Source organism: Culex pipiens, chromosome 3 (assembly GCF_016801865.2).
Source record: "Culex pipiens pallens isolate TS chromosome 3, TS_CPP_V2, whole genome shotgun sequence".
NCBI classification, from domain to species: Eukaryota; Metazoa; Arthropoda; class Insecta; order Diptera; family Culicidae; genus Culex; species Culex pipiens.
In genome coordinates this window covers 106,788,825-106,812,110 of record NC_068939.1, presented here as the reverse complement: position 1 = coordinate 106,812,110, position 23,286 = coordinate 106,788,825, and the positions used below count along the sequence as shown (strand labels likewise).

At 38.9% G+C, this 23,286-nt stretch overlaps 1 protein-coding gene across 4 annotated transcripts in view; it reads right to left on the bottom strand.

Annotated features, from left to right (window-relative positions):
- LOC120420976 (homeotic protein female sterile-like) overlaps positions 1-23,286 on the bottom strand; it is a 50,305-nt gene that overhangs the window by 25,883 nt on the left and 1,136 nt on the right. For 2 of the 4 annotated variants that reach the window (XM_039584121.2, XM_039584115.2), the window contains exons 2-3: positions 4,525-4,595; positions 1,972-2,029 (exon numbers count right to left, since the gene is read on the bottom strand). In XM_039584121.2, the coding sequence (XP_039440055.1) occupies positions 1,972-2,013 (42 nt within the window). In that variant the 5' untranslated portion in view covers positions 2,014-2,029; positions 4,525-4,595. Of the gene's footprint in view, positions 1-1,971; positions 3,447-4,524; positions 4,596-23,286 lie in introns of those variants that run through there. The other 2 variants (XM_039584110.2, XM_039584111.2) reach the window with 1 other exon arrangement.

The window sequence follows — 23,286 nt, the reverse complement described above, 5'->3', positions numbered from 1 at the left end:
GATGTCATAGAATTCAAGCCATGTACTAACGGTGCTACCTAAATACCTGTTTGCAATCGAATAAAATGATGAGCCATGATATCTGAAAATGCAGTTTTAAATGCACAGTTTTTTCCGGCATTTTGGAGCAGGAAAGGTAAAAGAATCGCAATGGAGTGCTGCGATGTTGTTTACTTGAGGCAACTTTTCAGTATACCAGTTTTGATTGGACCAAGGGTCAATGCATATTTCATGTAGCCGGTGCCTGTTTACGATTCAATAAAATTATCAACTAGGATTTCACTTAAAACACTAGAAGCATTATTTAAAAAAAAAATATCAAAAAAGGATAAAATTTGGAATACAAGAAAACTTGCTACAAATTTGAAATTTGGTTGTGAGTGCTACAAATACATATGACACATTCCGGCGTTGCAACGTCACGAAATTTTCCACTTTTTTGCGAAATATGTCTCGTATGATATTAAAACCTGTTCCAAATATAAATATTATTACAGATTCGGATTGGAAATTGAATTTTCCACAAGTAGTGACTATGGAAGACTTATTTTAAGTCGAACTTTTCATTTGCCACATCGATCACTCTATGACGTTGCAAAGGATACAAATTAATAAGGCATGTTTTAATTATTTAAAACATTTATAATTGTTATTCCAGCTGCGATTGAAGATTGAACCAATAAAACAACGAACAAATAATTAAAATGATAGGCTGATAGGTCTTGAGCCAAAACGGGTCGTTTTTGTCGCTAGAGAATGTGCCATATGCACAAAAACATCTCGAACAATATTATAAAAAAACAATCTAACAAAAGTTTTTTGCGCTATTATAAGCGTTCTTAAGAGATTGGGCACAGATGAAAAAGAAAATAGAATTTTAATAAAATTGTGATCAACAAATGGGACTAGATTAAATTAAAATAAGGATTACTCATTAGCTACATCTACTGGCAATAATTATTAGAATCTACAGAACAACGCAACATCAAGGGATGTGTATGTGTGTGACAAATTGTCCAAGGCATTGTCGTATTGAAATTAATCATCGTAATCGGCTATGAAATTATTTGGCTGGCCGGAAACATTGTTTTCAAATGAGGCAAGTTTCGTAAAAAGAGTTCTGTTGAAAATGTTGTTGAAGTTTAATTGCACGCAGTACTGCTAAGTCAACATTATGTTCTCGATGGAAATAAATGCTGTAATCATAATAAAAAATAATTTTCCACTTTTTATAATTTTATGAAATTTAAAATATTCTAATTACATGCACTATGGACGACCCATCGATGCAAAACTGCCATAAAAACTTGTCGAAAAGTTGGAGCTCTCCACCGCTAGAGGCAGCACCGTGCATATCCTCGTTTTTGAACCTCAAGTTCCACGGATGTGCTATAACTAACTTTTAAAACTTGTCAAAATTTTATGAAAAGTTCTTCTTGAGGTACTTTGAACACTTCTCTACCACGGTCAGTATGTTTCTAAACCATTCCTCACGTATTTTAATTGTACTCTTCATTTTGCGGATCAAAGTCACCCCGTTTTACGGTACTAAAGTTTATTGGTTCATTTGATAGTTCACATGATTTCGAACCAAACGGTATCATTAACTCAATATTGACGAAATTACTTATGGGAATGGGACGGACTTGATTTGAGCGGCAGTAAAGTGGTTAAACAATATCGCTAAGCTTAGTAAACTGAAAATATATTTAAGCGTTGTACAGAACTTTTAAATGCTTGAATATTTCAGTTTGATCATTTTGCTTTGCCAAAGTTTTGAAAAATGTTACTTCATTTATGCCAACCTTGTAGGTGTTTTTAAATATATTTTACCAAATAGCTTTTTGAAATCATGGCATTTTTTTAGATTAAGGACGTGATGTAGAGGGTTAAGAAGGCACCAATAGCCCCTCCTGTTCTATCCAATCGATTCAGCACAGCAATGCTTACAGAACGGTGTTTAATACTCACAGGTGCGGCGCTCGGTGTGGATGATCCTGATCCTTGTTGCATAGCGACTGGACTAAGCCTGAAACCAAATTCTTCATTGGCACACAAATCATAATAGTTTTCATTCCACATCTTTACTGTGCTGCTGCGACCACCACATGCAGTGGGTGCGCAGGTGGGCCGCCACTGGCCTCAGCGGAACGGCAGACGACATACACGGAACGCGCGCGACGGAACACGCGAAATGGGTCCCCTTCCCTGTCTGTGTCACAAAAGTTGGTCCGAATCGGAGGATGCAGAGTATTGATTTTTCATTCCGTTTCTCGAACGACGGCAGCAGCGAGCATGCAGCAGGCAAGAAGTGGTGGTAGCAGGGCACATTATTAGGTTACCACTGCATCCTTTATTTTTGCTGTTGACGACGACGACGACGACGACCGCAGGCAGAGGTGGAGCAAGGTAGTATCGGCGAAAAAGAGCCCAACAAGCTTTTGTCACAGAGCGCAGCGGCGGCAGTTCAGCTACTCCTGTGTCGATGATTATCCATTTTGCTTTCGAGTTTTCTACACACCAGTGGCACTCTTCTCCGGCCGTTTCTCAGCCCAGCAAACATCCCACACACATTTCCACCAACAACGAGAACAACCGCACACGCACAAGGTGTAGAGGACACAGACAGAAAGAACGGCTGCACTGCCACCACCAGTCGCGATATCACACAACCGACACGGGAGAAAACGAGGAACCGAATCTACGCTCCCGTGTCTTGCTGTGCTTCCTACGAGATCAATGTACACTCAAGGTCAAAATCTTGAAATATTCTTCGCGATTGCGGCACTTCCGGGCCCGGCCAGCGGTCAACTTCACTTGATTGCACTTCCGCAAGGTTTAATCTACTTGCTTTGACCAATTTGGGTCAGAATTGGCGAATATTTCCTGGCTAAACTGACCATAATGCCCGCAATGTCTAAACTTTGTTCGATGTAGCGTCTTTTCCTCTCACATTCAACTACCGAAAGTATTCGAAAAAATACAAAACTAACATAGTCGTAACGCTCACCCGTACACATCGTACAGGAGGTTTCATTCACACTACAATACGGGTACTCCCGATGCTGTAAAACAGCGCAAAGCAAAATGGCATAATAACAAGAGTCTAACCAGGCGGATTGCGCGCCGGTATTGGTGCCATCGTGGTGCCCTGGCGGATGTGTGTACCCAAGCAGCAACCGACACACGAACACACATCATTTACGTCATCTTGCAAAAGGGGAAACACCGAGTCGAACTTCGAACGGGAATCGACTGGTCGGAGTTTGTTCGTGTGAGTGACATCACCGTCCCGCATATGTCTGTTTCATTCCGTCCACCGGGTCTAACGGGTCGAGACTCGTCAATGGGCGTAGGGAACCGTGAACAGACACACGTCCGAGACGGCGACGACGAGTCACACGCCAGAGTCCGCGGATCAGTCGCCGCAGCCGGTGTAGCGCGGCGACGACCGCAAATTGACCAGCAGCACGGAGGGGAGAAGAAGCGCGTCGCGGTGTATTTTAAAAACGCGAGAATGGAGGAAGAAAATCGACCGGGGCCACACAAACACATCGAGAGATAGAGAGGTGTTGTTGGGTTGATGGAATCACGATATTGCAGAAAGTTGACTCTTTTCCGGCAACGGTACCATACATGGCATAGATATTGCAATTTGTTCTGATCGATCCACTGAGATTTGTTCTAGTAACTGTACAAAGGTGTCGGCGGTTGTAGTCATATCCAATTCTTCTGGTTCGAGCGCCATTAGCTTGGCAACACTGCATTTGCTGCACGGACACACCTCAAGAAAGTGGCAACTCTTTCTTCGCTTCGCCAATCACCTTCCACCCGGTGGTGTAGGTACATGATGCGGCACATCGTATCTGTAGCGAGACGAAGGAAAGCAAAAGCTCAGGCACAGCGTTCCTCGTATGGGTAGAAGGTTTTAAAAATTCGACCGTACTCATCGCCGTCGTCGTCGTCGTCGTCGGCGGTCTCGGATTCTGTCAGGGTATGGGTACTGCGCGCCTTCCACTCACACCAGCGTCAAGTGTCTGTTTCAGTGTGGGGAAGCAGCGAATTCCACCTGAAAACACCCGCGTTTTTCTGCGTTCACCGGAGCCAGAAACGCCACCGAAAGCGCGCGCGGTTGATTCGAGCTCGGGGGGCATCATCATCGTCAGCAGCAGGTAGGCAACGTGCATTCAGCAGTGCGTGGCGACGTTGGATGTCACCGAAAAGTCTCGACGATTCTTCCATCGTGGCGCTATGCGGCAAACGCACTGAAGCCGTAGCTGCCATTGTATCCGTGAGTGCGTATGACCTACTTTCTTCTCGGGGAGGGAGGCTCGACTCGACTACATCTGCTGTGCCTCTCCACACCATCAATTGGTTCATTCAAGCCAGCTCGGAGGAATGAAACGAAATTCTTTGCCCGAAACTTAGAGCACCTGACCCTCACGTGTCCGTCTGCCTGCCAATCAGAACCTAGACAGTAAAGATGTGGAATCAGGATCTGGGGGCAGGAACTGAGCTACATACCGATACAGGTCTCACGAGGGCATCCGCAGTCAGCTGAGAATCATCACAAATTATTGGAATTTCACAGAAGGCTGCAAAAGAAACAGAAAAAAAGATTACAATTAGCTTTCGTATGCACAGATAACATCAATTGAACAGATAAATTCAACCCGAGTTCCAGATAACGGAACCAGCGATAGATGAACGAACGGCCTTCGTAACAACCAGACGAAGCAGATGACGTAGCACATTACTATTTGGATAGGCACCGAGAGATAATTACAGCGCGCTTGAAACAATTCGGCGTGAGTCGGAGATGACGTCAGTTCTTTCTGCTAGGATTTCCCTCGCCGCCATGCGGTCCGGACCCGCAGCAGCAATGCGTTGAACTTAGACTTAAAGGGGGCACGAACAAAAAAAAGAGCGTTTGTTTACATTGCTGCAACCGGCATCGGCTCGGGTGTTCACCTGCTTGTGAGCAAAACAAAACAACCAGCTAAACAAACGGAAGCCCTTCACGCTGAGAGGCGTTCTAGGCAGAACGATACGATTAGGTCACCGTAACTTGGTCTCGTGTGATTGTTCGGAATTGTGTTTCCCAATCTGAGAAGTTCAAGTCAAGGATCTTGCAACGTCAGTACCCACCCACTTGAAGATCAGTCTGGGTCTGATTTCCAATAATTTCTTCATTTCTTCTATGTTCTCGTAAATGTGCAAAAGTTTCAATCTGGATAAATTTTTCAAGTTAGTTTAAAAGTTTTCTAATATTTGTTTTTAAACTTTGCAATACCGAACAAACTTCTTGCATAAATTTTGGCCACTTTGCTCTACAGCACAAATCAGGAATTTTTTCTGGTACTTTTGTACCCGACCCTCTCCGATTTCAATGAAAGTTTGTAGACATGTTATCCTAGGCCTATATAAGCCATAACAAAATAACATTTGAGAAGGGCGTAAGGTATTTAAATATTTTTGTATTTTGCAATTTAAAAATTACTGTAGGTATCTCGAAGCCGTTGCATCGTATCAAAAAGTGGTCAAAGACAAACTTGTAGGAAATTGGACGGGCTTTCTGAAAAAAATACACTGAAACAAAAATACACGCCACTTCTATGAGATTTTTCAGTTTTAAAGTTCAAAAGGTAAATTTGATTGTAATGTCACGATTTTTTTCGCTCAAAATTTTTGAGGAAATAGCCTAAAATGTTACAAAAAGGCTTACGAAAAATGCAGGATGGTATGTCACTCCTAAAAAATTACAAAAATCATTTACTACAACCCTTGGGGTTTTTTATTTTTTGAAAAGGTCCAATAAACCAAATTTCCAGTTTTTGCATTTTGGGTGTTTTTTAATACCCCTGACTCAAGGCGGTTTCAAAAACACCCAAAAAGCAAAAACTGGAAATTTGGTTTAATTATTTTTATTTTTAAGATCTGACAACCTTATCAAAAATTATAAGTACTCTAGTGTTTTCAATACACAATTTTTGAGGCCGGATCTCAGATATTTTGATAAAAATTATACAATTTCTTATCGCTGTGTAGTGTATTCACTTTATGAATGCGAGGAAGACACCAACCACCTTAAGGTGGATAATGTAACGTTTTTTTTTTTGTTACCGTAAACCGGGGTGACTTTGATAGGATTTCAATTTATTTTTAGAATATTTTCCAACAGGTAAGGTTTTTCTCAAGATTATTATTTTTAAAACATGTACTGGGGTAGGCCACACAAAGTCCATGCACTATTTTGGAAAAAAAGTTTTTTCAATAGTGTTTAGAAAAATAGTTACGTTAAAAATTCTTGGTTTTAATTCCGGGGTGACTTTGATAGTCATAGTTTTTCTTGTTAAAATCATATTTAAGATGTTCAAACTTTATTTGTACGTTAAATGTACCATCACTAAAGTAGCTGATATAGTTTGTAAGAAAAAAAATCAATGTTTATATTAAGTTAACTAAGTTTATAAGCTTTTTAACAAAATGCATATAAATTTTAGGTAAAATTGTTAAAAAGTCGGAATTTTGCCTGAAATTTGTTAAAAATAGTTTTGTTTATAAAATTATAGATTTATATTGCATTTTAAACTGAATTCGAAGCACGAATCACAAGTTTTCACATTTTACATGAAATTTGTTCAACTGAATTTGCCTATAAATTTGGAGATTTTTTTTAATTGTGTTTCAAAAACACATATTATTTATTATTTACAAACTTATTTAACCTTCTCCTAGTGGAAAATTGTCCAAAGAATCCGAAAATGCATTCCGTTTTCCGATTAAAAATCATGTTCATTTAGAAAATCATGACACTTTGAGAAGTTTAAAATAATGACTTTCATCCACATGGCCCATAAAAAAATACGACATTGTTATTAGGTGGAAATCGGGTCTGTTTTGACTATTTATGATGTATGTAGCATGTGTACATGTTAAGTAGGTTCCAAACAAACAAATAATGCATTGAAAACCTTTTCTTTAGCTATAAAAAATGTCACAGCACATTTAATCTTAAAATTCTCCAATTTGCTTCCAGCCCATGCCATATATAAAGGAAAATATTTTTTCTATGTTGATCGTTCTGAAGAGCCACCTCTGAATTTTTGTATGGATTAAAAAGTAAACTGCCTTCACGGCTACTGTTTCTGAGAGTTGTAAAAATTAATTACACTGAATTTTACGCATTCTATTAACCAGTTGTACTAAAACAGTGAACTTTTTGGAAATATACCGATTCTGAAAATGCTTCAATTTTTAGGAGTTTTTGGAGCCTGCAATGGTTTAAGGAAAAAAATAATGCCACAAACGATGGTAATTGACTCTAACTGATGCCCTGATATGACTTTTAACAGTATAGAGCCGTTGGGCACCCTTTAGAGCCATCGACATAGGTTTTAAGTTATTAAATTATTTTGACCGAATCACTCAAGATGATTACTCAAATGGCATATTTCTCTAAAATGACCAATTTTATCAAAATTTATAAACTTTTTTGATTGGGCGTATTTAAGTGGGACTTCTAACGATGCTTTTGACACAGGGTTGGATATTTTAAAATGTTACGTTTTTAAGATAAAAGGTATGAAATAAAGGTTAAATTTGTACCAAAAATACATCCATTATTGTAGCCCGCCAATACCCAGTTTTGGCGAACTGCAAAAAAAACTTCGCAATTCGCAATTCGCAATTTTCAGTGTAAGAACGGGCCTTGACCGATCTTATGCACTAGGTTCCCGACGAACACGCACTGCCCTTACACCTACATCTCACCCTTGCTCTGAGTCAGTACGAGCAGCACGCTAGAACACGCTTTGAGTGTTCGTGCCAGGCATGCACACCTTCTTTTCCGGTTACGCATTTTAACTCGGCCGGGGGTGGTACATTACGTAGGGTTTGATGTAAGTATAAGCGCCTAACCATTTATAGTGTGCCTATTAACTTTCATTAAAGCAAAAACTGTTTTATTTTTAGTTTGAATTCAAAAACTAGTTGTTATTTTACTGTGTATTGTTTTCTCCTGAAATATTCCCTAATGTTAAGTCGTGTTTATCTGTTGCTATTTCTTTTGTCGCGGTGTTTTGTTACAATTTTGGTCCTAAGCATGTTATAAAAGTTTACCAAAAGTACAATAGTAATGTTTGTGTTAATCCTTTAATCATTCCATAAATTGAGTAAGGGCTTCAACCTTGCTTAAGAAAAAGGTGAAGTTTTAAAACAATGGACAGTGAAGGAAATATACTATGTAAAGAATCAATAGTAAAAGGAAGATAGTAATATATGAGGTAGGTATAGAAATTAACAATAGTTAATAAAAGAGGTAACAAACAAGCTTAGATTGTATTGAGGGCAATTTACAGGGAACATGAGAAATTATTCAAATAGATAAATAAAGAAAAGACACATGATAAACAAAATTGACATCGCTACCAAATTAAGGGAAAGCAGACAGTTTTTTATAGCAGCATCAATTGGTAAAATAGTGTGGAAAAGCGTTGAGAAATAAGGGAATCAAATAAGTAAAATCGAAATCAAACGGAGGATAGTAAGCAGAAGCCGTTTTAGAAAATCAGTGAAACAAAATAAACAGAAGATAGCTGTTAGCTGAAATGGAAAGAAGAGAAACCCCGTTCTGCGATGCTCAGGTACATCCACAGCAGTTGACTCAACATACTGCGAATCAAAACAATACCATCTACAATCACAAATTACTTCCCTTTCCCACATTGACGCGCCCCTTTCTTCTAGCCGTCTCTACTCTGACCCTCGCTGGTCAAAGGTTTACGAGTCGTTTCCACAGGCCACCAGCTAGGTTACACCTTGTCATCATGATGACTAAACCAAGCCAACGTGGAGGTAAGAAAATAGGACACTTGCAAGGAACCAGAGCCATGCTGTTTTGTCCAAACAGCACTACGGATGTAGTTGGGCTCTTTCCGGGATGTTCCTCGCCTAGGTGTGTCAACCGACGAGTATCATCAGTATCATGCACCTTTGGCGAACTGCAAAAAAAACTGTCATCAAAATCTTCATAACATTCTTCATAACATACTAAACCAACACCATGATACATAAAAAAATCAATTTGTTGAATACATTTTAGAATGGAACCAATTTTCTGTGAAAATATGCACATGTCGCATTTTTTTATGGGCCATACTGTATATCAATAAATTCTGCAACTTTTTTTTTTTACTTTTTCGAAAATTTACCATCAACCATCACCCATTCATTCCATTCAGAAGAGTTGAAGCGAAGAAGCACGGCCAATGCATTTGCATCTTCCTTTCATTTAGCTTCTTCATGTGTAATATATCCTTACATTTTAGAATATAAATTTTGCTGGGATTTCCCTAGCGACCTAGCGCTACAGAAAACAGCAATTCCTTTTAATTTCGCAATAGGTTTATTAATATCTTGACAAGCTGCTGGCTTGGGGCATTTGTTTACATTGCTGCAGTCGACATCGGTTGTTCGGGCATTCACCTGTTTGTGAGCAAAACAAAACAACAAGCTGAACAAACGGAAGCCCTAGTTCAAACGCGTTCTAGACTGCACGATACGATTAGGGTCACTGTGACTCAATTTCGCAAACGGCTTTACGGGCGATTGTTCGGCGTTGAGTCAAGCGTTTCTTGTAATTTAATGTTATAAACATCAATTCAGAACATATAGTAGGCCGCTAAAATGCTAAACATTTGAGTTATCACAAAAAAAAGCGATTCGAGAAAATCGCTTGCAAAAAGTGGGACAACTTGTTTCAATTCCTATTTAAAAAAGACTGATGGTATTTTTACTGATGATACGATAAAACACATCATTATCCTCAACTCTGCTTAAATGCTTCTTAATTTTTGTTGATTTTCTATTAAACTCATAATTTAAAAAAAAAATCGTTATTTGGCCCTTTTATCTTTCCAACTGTTGTTCATAATGGGCCCTTTCTAAATGCAATTTCGATGAGAGCTGATAGGGCACTAAAGCGCTGTCACCGGATTGTTGTTTTGAATGATGTTTACGGGCCCTTTTGTTTAGTAAGAAAACAAATGAGGAATTCAGTAGAAATTTTGATTATTGGTGAAGTTTTGTGATTGAATAGTGTAGATAAGGTATGTGAAACATAAAAAATGCTTCAAAAGTGTACTGAATAGCAGCCGCGGGACCATTTTAAATATTGTTTTTTGACGAAGTTTTTCTTTGCAGAAATCCTTGGGGAAAAGTAAACCAAACTTTTTTTTGAAGTGAATTAGTGTTAAGAATGTATGAAAAGTTCACTTTATAACACAAAAAGTTCCTCAAGTACGAGAACCTAACGAAAAATAAAAGGGCACATTAGAACTTTTTTTTTTTGGTTTGCAGTGAACATGGTTATGTGCCCTTTTGTGTTTTGATTTTTTCAATAGGAAATTGTTTGTTATCAATCTGATTCTTGGAAGGCATGTAGGGAGTGTATTAATTAATGGAATAGTGGAATAATCCCGAATGTTTACGTGTTGGTTTTGTGCCCTAATGAAATGTTTGGCTCGATTTGTCTTATCGCGCCTTCCGTTGGACGGGGAAGTAAATATTGGCCTCGGTCTAACCAAGAGGGTTAGGTCGTTAGCTCAGTCCAGGTGTAGGAGTCGTTTCCCTGGGTCCTGTCTCGGTGGAGTCGCTGGTAGGCAGTTGGACTCACAAGCCAAAGCGCATCAGTTCGAATTCCGGGGTGGATGGAAGCTTAGGTGTAAAAAGAGCTTTGCAATTGTCTCAATAATCAAGCCTTCGGACACCTAGTTTCGATTAGGAATCTCGCAATCGAGAACGCTAAGGCAATGCTGTAGAGCGAATAATTTGATTTGATTTTGAATACCAAAATTTGGTATTCCTGTTTTATTTACCCCTGCTCGGGAAATTTGACTGTATTTTTCATTGTTAATATTATATGCGCCGGGAGTGGATTCTATCTGTGTGTGTGTTTTTTTATTTAGCTCAAACATTGCAGGGTCCTTCCCTATGACCAAAGAAGCCATTTTGGGTCATTGGTTCACCCATACAAGTCTACATACAATATTCGAAAATCTGAAACTTTTGAAGAAATTTCCTGACAATTTGGTGTCTTCGGCAAAGTTGTTTATATTGATGGAGACTGTTTCCCAAAACAGGTATTTTAAAACTATCGAGATTTTTTTTATGTTTCGGGGATCATTCTATCGGGACGAAACGCTGTTGAAGGGAAGGGGGTCGAAGGCTGTGGTACGCACCATACTTTTTTTTTAATTTTGAAAAAAAAATGCATGAAAATTTTGTTACGAGGAGGGGGAGGGGTGACAAATCCAAATATTTGCGTTACGTTATAAAAGAACGGGTCTAGCTCATTTCCCCGAATGACATTTCCCCGAATGCCATTTCCCCGAAAATCATTTCCCCTAATTGGCCACATCCCCGAATACCACTTCCCCTAATCAGCCACATCCCCGAATGCCATTTCCCCGAATATCATTTCCCCTAATCGGCTATATCCCCGAATGCCATTTCCCCTAATCGGCCATTTCCCCGAATGCCGTTTCCCCGAAATGACACTTACGCCAATTGCCGTTTATTTAAATTTAAAATTACTCGAATTTGCATATCCCCTAATCATCATTTTCGCTAAAGCCTTTTTCCATGACTAACAGTTATTTTCTTTCTCAATTTTACCGAACAAACAGCTTTTTCGGGTATGCTGATGATCTCGCTGTTGATTAAATGTTGTAAATTGGGTAGTAAAGCCCTTTGTAAATTTTTATGAACAACGGTAAAAAACACGATTGAAAACCATTTCTGATAACTTTTTTTTTATTCATTTTTATGCAAAAAAAGTTTTTGACAAGACAACATTTTTCCGATGGATCAACTATGCCCCCCCTGGATCGAGCTGTCAAGTAGGAGCTTTTCTGCCAAGAAGGGCCGTGAAGTGAATTTTTAGAAATTGAATTAAAAATCCCTTTTAAATCCTTTGCGGTCGTACAAAGGGTCATTGTACTTAGTAAAGCTTATTTTTCTTGTGAACAATAATATCACAAATTTAAGCTTAATTTTAGGACCCAATTACTAGATTTTTTGTTGTTCAATTAACATTTGTATTCAACCGCATGATTAAATGTTGTTTTTGAGAAATTTGCAAGGAATTTTTTTTTTCGAATTTTGTTCAAGAACGCAAAAACCGAACAAATAGGTACATAAGGCTGGTATAAATTTTTGTTGATTATACTTTTCGCCAAATCCCAAACCAGCAATGCGAATAAAATGGTCAGTGTGAACGGGGTTCTGTACTACGAAAATCGCACGGTTTGTTTTCTGAATCATAAAAAATAACAAAATTTCTATTGCATTATTATTATCATGTCTATAAGAAAAAGGTATTTGTTTTGAGACAACAACAATATTAACAATATTCATTGTATTTGAATGAATAGTACCAAACCTTACAACACCCCTTCCCCCCTAAAATGCTACGTCTGTTCTGAGTGAAGCCAAAAAGAAAGTTGATCATTCAAGGCCAATACGAATCTTTCAAGAAATATTATATGTAGTTTGATGTGATAAAAATTGCCATCATTTTTTTTTCTTACACAGTCGACTCTCTGGTCTATCGATGAATTCTTCAGTCCCTGTTTGCTTTAAAAATCTCTTCCGGTTGTCAATAATTTCAGTTTTCATGGCTTGCATAGACATTTTTCTTGGCGAAACGAAGCTTTAAAGGGTGTTTGACATTAGTTTGTTTTTGTTTGATGGACGTTGCCATGATTCTCTCCCATAGCTGGGTATCAAGAAAAAAATATTTTCAATCGAGTCTTCATTTTGCATCGTTCTGTAATCTGATGATTCTCTTCCTCGACGGTCCCTTGGATATTGACAAGCAGAGAGTCGACTGTAAAATGCTATTTCCCCGAACGCGGTCAAGCCGAAATGCCCGGTGCCCAGGAGCGCGCGCGCTCCGGGGCACCGGGCATTTCGGCTTGACCGCGTTCGGGGAAATGGCGTTCAGGGAAATGACTATTCAGGGATATGACTAATCGGGTAAATGGCATTCGGGATTGTGGCCCATTCGGGAAAATGGCATTCGGGAATGTGGACGATTAGGGGAAATGGGAAATTCGGGTAAATGGAATTCGGGGAAATGACTATTAGGGGAAGTGTCTTTTCGGGGAAGTGGCATTCGGGGAAATGTCCCTTCGGTAATATGGGTTTCGGGGAAATGTCATAGATTCAAAAGAACGCTCCCTTAGGTGGCCAAAGCCCGCAACTTTTGAGCCATAGAGAAGTAGACAGCTTTGGCCACTCTGCAGGGTGGCCACCAGATTTCGATTTTCAATTTCCCGGTTTTTTCCCGGTTTTCTCCCGGGACCAGAAGGAATTTTCCGGAATGTTTTTAAACCAAATTACAATGTTTTTTAGGCTAACGTTAATATCATCATACTTTTTGAACGCATACATTTGGTTCAAAGTTTGAATTCCTCAAGAAAGCTTTCAAATCTTGAGGAAAAAGTAAGAAAGTTGTAAACGAAGCCGTTTTTATCTGTTATCAATCAAACCTCTAATTTTCAAATTATTGGGTTTTTTCATCAAAAGTCGTTTTTATTTTTTTAAATAAGATAAATTATAAAAAGAATTTATGAATTTTGTAAAATAGATTTACAAAAATACGTTGCTATCAACATTGATGTAAATGCTCGTTAATTTTCTTTGGAAAAAGGTTTTGTGAATTCAAAAAGAACAATTCTTCCAAAACTATCAATTTCTGTGAATTTTTTTGCTAAAATTATGTGAGTACTTTCTTTTTAACCAAAAAAGTCTTTTTGCATCATTAGTCTAAACAAAAATGTATACACTTTGGCAGCAGCGCAGGAAAAGTGCCATACAAATGTAAAAAAATCGATACCTTGAAACTTTCTTTTTAGAATAATTTTAATAAAAAATACTTTCTAAAAAACCCAAAACACATAATGGTAAAAACAATTAAAAAATTATCGTGCTGTGAGTTTTTCAAAAACACATAAGGCGGGTACACATTTTGTTGCCCCGAAAAATCAGGGGACAAAAAATTTTTTTTTTTTCATAAAGCATCAAAATTTTAATGGAAATTTAAGTGCAATCAGCTGAAATCAATTTAAAATGCATTCCCTTGCGTCTAGAATAATTTTTAAGCATGTTTGGGTTGATTTAATAATCTTTTGAATTTTTGAAAATTTTCGATCTTTATTTTTTATTCGTTCTTTTTTTTGGTTTCGTCAAATCTTGCATTTTTTGAAGACTTATGATTGCAAAACAACTGAACTAGCGTAAAATGCATTTTTAACACTTTTTGCATTCAAATGTTGTGACTATGGCTTGTTTTTTGAATTTTTATATTTTTTTCAGATTTAAACAAACTACACATACTTTTTTGAAGTTGTAGCTATTTTCAATTAAAAAATAATTCTATTTTATCTCTAAAAAATCAAATGGTTGAGAAAATTCTTTACAGCATTCTTTTTTGAACATTTTTGATCCATTCTTTTGTTGCTGAGATACAGGCCAAGAAAAATATTTTAAAAGAGTGTATTTTGTGTGACAATTTGAAGGAAAAGTCTTGATCTTTAAATTTAGAGAGATATTTACTGTAATGTTGTTTTCGTACCATGATATCCATATTTTCCACTTACAAAAAAATCCTAATTTTAATTTTATGCAAAACTAATTTTTTAGCAAAGATGGGGTAAATATCCGCCATTACGGGGTTTGTCTTCCGGACCCCCTGAGACCGCTCGTGGTACCCCCAGGGGTACATGTACCCCAGGTTGAGAACCGCTGGTAGAGCAAACATTTTGCTTTATTAAAAAAAAACAAATTCGTCTGGTAAAAGTATCATAGGATACAACAGAAAAAAAATCCATAGCCAAGAAGCATGAGTCTATCACATAAATTCAAACATAGATTTCGCGAATTCTTCATTTAGAATAACAGGAATAATATTCTTATTGAGAAAAGAACATATTGAATACATTAAAGAGTCTTTTGTCAAATTTTAACGAAACTTAAAATATTTTCCCGGTTTGTCGGTCGAATTCCCGAGTTTTTCCCGGTTTTCTCCCGGTGGATAAAAATCCCGGTTTTTTCCCGGTTTTTTCCCGAGGTGGCCACCCTGCACTCTGGGACCGATTCCGGAAAATCTGCAGATTGTATGGGAAAAGTTACGTAACATCAAATTCTGATCACATCATCCTGAATATGTAAACAAGCTAAAGCGTCAAGAAATGAAAAAAAACAAGACGAAGTAGGTTGGGTTAGCTTGTTTTCTTATAAGAAACATTTCTCCAAGATTCAAGTGGCTTTTACTGTAAAATTAAGGACTATGTAAAGATTTGGTAGTAAAAAAGTGAATGGCTTCCCAGACGAGTGGGAAACATGCATAAATAAAAAACAAAGTTGAAACTTTTATACTTTCAAAACCGCACCACAACGCTGAAAGTGAAGGCGCGCAGGTGGTTTGTTGACTGGTTGATGTTGTTTGCGCCCAGGAAACTTTCACTCGAGTTCTCATGAATGGAATGGAATCGCGCGACTGCCGGCATGCTCCATCAGCAGCAGAGCTGCTCCAGGCATCATGACCCGTTTGCGAAAGTAGCTGGAATGCGACCGGCATCATCGACTAGGCACGAGCGAGTAGTTCTCTCAGTCCTCTAGCCCAAGTCCTACCATTTCCTTGAACACAACAAAACACAACAACAACAACAAATCGGTGGCTAAACTTCCGCACAACACACCAAATTGTACTCGCAGCAAAACACATCGAAAGCCACCCAGAGCAAAACACTCAACCGACTGGTCAATGTAGTACACGCGAGAGGGATTAGTGAGTATAGGTTCAAGTCGAAGGACGCACACATGTGCGGTATAGTTGTGGTAGGAAGTGTACTTAGCGAGATTAGTAAATTCGTCACTCGGTTCGGTGAACAGCACCATTCGGCATTGGAACCAAGGCTTGAACCAAGGCCAGCGTCACGTACACACTCAAACCGCACACACCGTCCAACGGTATAACGTCATGTTCCGCAGACTAAACGCTAACGCGCCATATGATGGATTCCTCCCCGCAGACCAGACCAGACGGTGATGACGATGACGATGGGCGAACTTCACCAAAGAGTGAGGAGTTACAAATAAAACGGCACGCAAAATTTTTGTTCGCATTTCAAGCATTACATAATCACAGATATTTTGACCATGGCCAGGGTGCAAAATTGGAACACTTGTCGTCCTCCAGCATGTGCCTTAGCGCATCGCAACTGCATCAAGTGCGAACGTACTGCGCGTCGTCGATCCAGAATGTTCGATGCTATGTTGTGGTTATGCTGATGCTGCCTGCGCCCCGTTTGCCAGTGTAAACATGAATGAAACACACAAACAGAGACGAACGCGCCTGTTAGGACAGGGGATTATGTTGTGTGTTGCGGCTGGCAGTGCTGCCGACAATTGTGTTAGAAACATAGGACAACAATATGCTTTGGGTGGTGCCGAATGAGTCACTCATTGAAGGGCCAACCAGTTCAAGAGTTTTGTAAGGTGTCGTCCATTCGGCGTGATTCATTTGGCAGATCGATCGGAACATTTTCGCAATAACTTTGCAATGGGGTGGGGTTTTGGGTTGTGACGTTGAATAACGTCTTACTCGAAGTACATATTGGGGTGCCATTCCGACAAACCCAGGCATTCATTCGCAGAAGTCAAATTTGATATAAAAAGTTAAAAAAAATAATGAAAAACATTAAAACATTTTTTTTTTGTTTATGATTTGTTCTTACGAAGTTCCATATTAAACTTTTGGATAATCGAGTCTGGACTGTAGGATCCTAAATCCTATAAGTAGTTTATGCAAAAAGTTGCAAAAAGATGATATTTTAAACACAAGTGCTCTCTTGTTCCTAGCTTGCTGGTTTTCCTATCTAGTTAGTTGGATAAAATCAAGCTGGATGACAGCTAAGCCAGTCTGATTTGCAATGTCTTTCCGTCGGGTCGCAAGATTTTTCGCGTTCGGGGTCGTGTGCAACAACAACAAAATCTTATCATACCATTTCAGCTCGATAAACATCGTAACCCGTCGTTCGCTTCGTTAATCAAAACAAAAAATCAAACCATCCACATTAACGACCCCCGGGTCTTTTGTGGTCTCTATTGCAAGTTTCTGCTCGAACCTAGGAGTCCGAAGGCTTGAATGGGGAGAGCACCCAAACCTATTTTTACTCCAAGGAACCTTCCACTCCAGGGTTCGAACTGACGACCTTTGGATTGCGAGTCCAACCGCCGCCAGCGATTCCACCGGAGTAGGCTTGGTTTGGTGTGTTGTTTGTACTTATGGCATGGAGACGACTCCTACACCTGGAATGACTTAACGGCCTAACAACCAAGGCCGGGACCGACATTTTACTTCCTCATCCGATGGAAGGTTGCAGCAGATGGGAATCGAACCCAGAATCATCCGCTTACAAAGCGGACAGCGTAACCATTCGGCCACGCACTGCCACTTCGTTAATCAATACCCCACTAAACATTAATCATTTAAAACTCGTAAAAACATCTCAATTTAAAAGTTACACTGTTTAATCCTTCATTCTTTAATTGGTTCTATGTTGTCACAGCCAGCTGTCTAAGATTAAACTATTACTTTTAAAATAAACCAGAAATGTCTCATCCGCAGCAATTATTGCTTGCTTTGGGTCGCATTATCATCTTCTATGATGAATCCTGACCAAACACCCTATCATACTGACAAATTTTCAGCTTCCTGGCGTTTGTGGGGTGTAAGCACAGGGTAAACCAGCTGCACTAGTAGCAACCTGCGCTAACTAGGATTCCCTTCCCTTAAAAAAATCGAGATCTAAAAAATGACATTGCGGACGCCGTTGGTGACCAATGACAGTTACCTATTCGCAAGTGATCTAGTTTTAGTGAAACTTTTCCAGCTGTCATGGAAAACTCCACAGAAGCTGGACGGAAAGTTTAACTCCATGTTGCACTCTTAATTTCTCGATTGTCTGGCCCTGCCTGAACAAAAAAAGCAAGCACCAGATGGATCTTCCATCTATATTTAAACTTCCAACCCCGGCGATAGCTTAGAAACCACAAATCTTCGAAGGTCTTGGACTCAATTTAGAAGGATATTCTACGTAGAATCCATTTCCGTGATCAAAATGTAGATCAAAGTATTGTTTCTACCTGGAGTGCGCCATTGAAAATTATAAATAACCGTAACTCAAAACACCCCAGTTTATGTTTGTTTTATTCCAGAGATATTGATTATCGAGTTAAAAATTATAAATTAAACAAGTTTGGTGAAGTAGGTGAAAAATTTCTGGAATGTATAAAACATTTTAACATTTAAATTTAAGAAAATTACAAAATTTGATATGCTGCGAAACGGCTGATTACCAAATACAGTAGTTGTTCGGTAACTGGGCGTTATTTAACTGGGCTGCTTTTTAACTGGGCGCTCGATAACTGGGCTGTAGCCCAGTTAAAAAGCAGACAAACGTCAAAAAACCAAAACAAACCGAAATGAACGAGGGGTTAATGGATGCCAAAAGCCTTTTCAACAAATAAAAAAAACTTTTTTCAAACATGTATTACATTTCAAGTCACAATTAAACTGCCGTTATACGCATAATTGTCCCATGTCATTTTTGACGATTTTGACTTTATGACATTTTTAAGTTTAGTTTTACGTGTACTTTAAGAAAAACACATAAAATTTGGTACTTTGTTCGGAAACTCATTAAAAACAACATCAAGTCTGTTTGTCCCATCGTTAAACTTCTACGCATAATTGTCCCACCAAGTATTTGCTTACACGGAATCATTATTTTTACGAAGTATTGTGTCTTGTTTACCTGTTGTTTATCAAGAAGATAACTAATAAGAGCGATAAACTACTAACTGGGGCGATTAGGGACACATAGGGCGAATAGGAACCCACGGGACAATTATGCGTAGAAACACAGAAATCGGTCGAAAAATTTCAATCGCGTTTTTCTCAGTTGCACTTTTTTGAACATGGGACAATTATGCGTAGAACGGCAGTAAAGAAATATGAAAAGTAAGCATTGTAAATAAATTTGAGTACTTTTAATTTTTATTTTTCATCAGGAAAATATTATGCATCGGTGGTCCCCTCGTTATTTTTCGTTCAGCCCAGTTAGCGAGCAGCATTCGGTGACTGGGCTACGTTCTCAGCCCAGTTACCGAACAACTACTGTATCAGTTTTGATGATTTCGACACCGCGTGAATAATAATGTTTTTTGTTTATAATTCATTTCGGATTTTTTTAAACACAATGCGGCTACTGTCCAAACTTTTTTTTAATTAAATTTTCAATCCATGTTACCGGCTCACATCGAAAAACGAAAAAAAGTTGACTTTATAGCTGTCGGCCACCATTGCTAGTACCAACCACTAGTGTCTTCCATTTAACTACAAGGACTTCGCCGCACTGGGCTCCTAAGTGTTTGAGTACGGCACGGAGCGACGGCGCCGGATAGTTCGAGCTAAACATTTCATTAGGGCACAAAACCAAAAACCGCGATTCGAGAAAATCGCTGGCAAAAAGTGGACAACTTGTTTCAATTCCTATTTAAAAAGAAAGCTTGACTGGTGGTATTTTTACTGATGATACGATAAAACACATCATTATCCTGAACTCTGCTTTAATGCTTCTTAATTTATGTTGATTTTCGCAATAAAACTCATAATTTTAAAAGATCTCGCTATTAGGCCCTTTTAACTTTCCAACTGTTGTGCATAATGGGCCACTAAAGCGCTGTCACCTGATTGTTGTTTTTAATGATGTTTATGGGCCTTTTTGTTTAGTTAGAAATAATGAGGAATTTAGCGGAAATTTTGATAATTTGTGAAGTTTTGTGATCGAATGGTGTAGATAAGGTATGTGAAACATAAAAATTCTTTAGAAGTGTACTGAACAGCAGCCGCGGGCCGTATTAAATATTGTATTTCGACGAAGTTTTTTTCTGCAGAAATCCTTGGTGAAACGTAAACCAAACTTTGTTTTGAAGTGAATTAGTGTTAAGAATGTATGAAAAGTTCACTTTATAACATAGAAAGTTCCTTAACCACGAAAAACTAACGAAAAAGAAAAGGGCACAATTGAACTTTTTTTCTGGTTTGGGGTGAACATTGTTATGTGCCCTTTTGTTTTTTTTTTTTATTATTTTTTTTTAATAGGAAATTGTTTGCTATCAATCTGATTCTTGGAAGGCATGTAGGGAGTGTACTAATGAATGGAATAGTGGAATAATCCCAAAGTTTTGGTTATGTGCCCTAATGAAATGTTTGGCTCGAGTTATGTTTACACTTAGAATTTTTGCACATCTCTCTTTTTGATTTTTCAATAAACCGGATTTTGAGGGTTTTTGCTCAATGGCACTATCACAAGACACTCATTAAGTAGGGATCCTGAAAGAGATATGTCCCCCCCCCCCCCCCTCCCCCTCATCGTAACAAAACGTAACAGATGTGCGATCCCCCTACCCCCTGTAACGCGTAACGCAAGGTCTTTTTGCATTTTTTAATTCATATATGAAAATGTTGCGTTACGTAACAGAATTTTTCAGCACTTCCCCCTCCCCAAATTTTCGTCACATTTCGTAACAAACACCGACAACCCCTCCCCCCCTAACTGCGTTACGTTATAAAAGCACGCTCCCTAAAATAAGACCATAGAGTTATTTAAGCCCGAGCTCACGCACACCAGCACCCCATTTGTTTTGCTGGCGGGTACAAAATTTAACCTCAATCTTTTTCGTGTACGTACACGCAATACATGCGCACGTAGATAACTCTATTTGATTAGATGAGAGCCAACCGTTTCAGTTTTCATCGGTAGATGCCACTATCTCAATCAATCAGGGATCAGGATTTCAACAATCTAGATGTCTCTGCAAACAGGGTATTCAATTTTGACAAGTATTTCCAGACACTCTCCACCAGATGTCGAGTCTCTTTGAAAAATATGCTATCATGAGGTAAATGTAAAAATCAATGCTCTGATCTAAAGGTCAGTTAAGTCCTGAAATAGAGTTATCTACGTGCGCATGTATTGCGTGTACGTACATGAAAATTGAAGTTAAATTTTGTACCGTCCAGCAAAACAAGTGGCGTGCTTGTGTGCGTAATTCGGGCTTAAATAACTCCAGCGCCACCGGATTAACCCTTCGTAGCGGTAGCTCGTAGAACAGTGGTTCAGATTAAAAGCAGTTAATTTTCATATTACTGCCGTATAAGAGGTTGAAAGGAAGTCAGGGACGAGAATTCATACACTACACTCAAACCCCGATGGTTTGACACCAACTGTTGTCAAACGAACGGGGTCACTTTTTATCTTGACACCCACTCAAAAAAACAATCACGTTGAAGTTACGTGAAAAGTTATGTGGTTTTTTTCCACTACAGTTTTCACGTAACTTTTACGAGGTGGCCCTAGTAGAAACGAGATTTGATTGGTCAGATTATTTCACGTTGATTCTACGTGTTTCACACGTGAAACCTACATGAATCAACCGATGAGTTTTACTTAAGCGTTTTAGTAAACATTATATGAACTTTATAGTAGAAGGTTCGTATTTTATGGTATTTTTTTCAAAATAGAATAAAAAATAATTGATATGGTGTAAAATTGTTTTATTGATAAATTAGCATCTTCGGAACAATCTCGCTATAAAAGCACGTCATAAAAAAAAACTAACAAATAAGTTCGTTTCACTTTCTTAGAACAAACAGATAAACGCATCCGGTCTTCCCAAGATTGCGGAACATGGTCTTCCCCCCAGATCAACGCAGCAACCCGTTTCAAAGTCGTAGTCTTCTGCCTTGACCTTCTGGCGGCGGAAATAGCCGGTACTCTGGCGTAGCAGATAGTTGTGGTCAAGGTTGTGGTATTTTAGGGAGGTTTGTGTCTTGGGACATATTTGACGCGGACACAACCCCAGCTGCTTGACCAAGAAACGGCAGACCTTCGGGCCACACTCAGGAATGGCCCACAACTTGTTGGCTATGTCCCCTTCGGTGGCGTCAAGATCCACAGTAGCACCAACCATGGCACCGACGGAATGGTAATCCGATGTATGAAATCGACGTCGAGACTGCCAAGTTGCCTTCGAGGAGTCTATAGGATACCGGCTAGAATTCCAACGGCCGTCGGATACGAAAATGCAGGGTCCAGAAGTTGTTTTCTGCCAAAATAAATAATTAGTTTTGAAAATACTATTACACCTAATAAACTTACCGTTTATGACATTTTAATTAGCACAAGTTCGGCAGCAAGTTTTCACAGAACGCCATCAATTTTCATACTAAAAAAATCACGTAGAAATTTGGCCGACTGCCACACTCGAAGCTAGTTGAAGTCACATTACAAAACACATAAAAGCTACATGGAAGATCCTAGTGGAAAAATACTAGAAGGTTTTTCACGTAACTTCAACGTGAAATCATTTTTTTGCCGGTACACTTTCACATTATTTTTACGTGTATCACGTAAAAGGGGCATAGCGAGGGGAAAATTGGGGTTACGTGATTTTTCACGTAGCATCAACGTGTGGATTTTTTTGAGTGCCCTTTTTACAAGGAGTTCACACACACTACAAAACGTTTGCTTTGATTGTGTGCGTGAGTGCCGTGTAAAAGTGACAGTTCGTCACTTTTTACCAACGGGGTACAAACTAAAAAGTGTCAAACGAAAAAGTGATTAACCACCGGGGTTTGAGTGTTATTGTTTACAAACTCACACTGGCCCATATACATTGTTTTGCTTTATGATAACAATGTTCAACGCTTTCCTAAACAAACCAGCACCATCGCAAAGTGTGTTTTGTTTTGATTCGCTAGAAAAAAAAAACAATGAATGTAATTTGTTTGCCATCTTTCGTAGGTTTCTGTTTTCTGGCAACCCTGGCGAACACGAATGTTTGAGTGCCGCTGATAGAAAGAGAAAAAAGAAACGTTCGGTTCACTTTTCATTCTTGGACGTTTGGCAAACCCAAGAAGGCACTTCCTCCCGGACGGAACGACGTGAAATTTTCAGGATGATATTGTTTTTGCACTGAGCTTTCGAGTGACGGAACCACTTTTAGAGGGTGATATTTGTGCGGAATCCGAAATCGTCGCAGTTTGAATGCGTTCTGTTTTGTTTTGACTTCAAAGTTACTATTTTCGTTGATTTTCCGTTCCTCCCCAAACATGGCGGGTGCGACGTCGGTGCCAGCCGCCTACTGCGATGA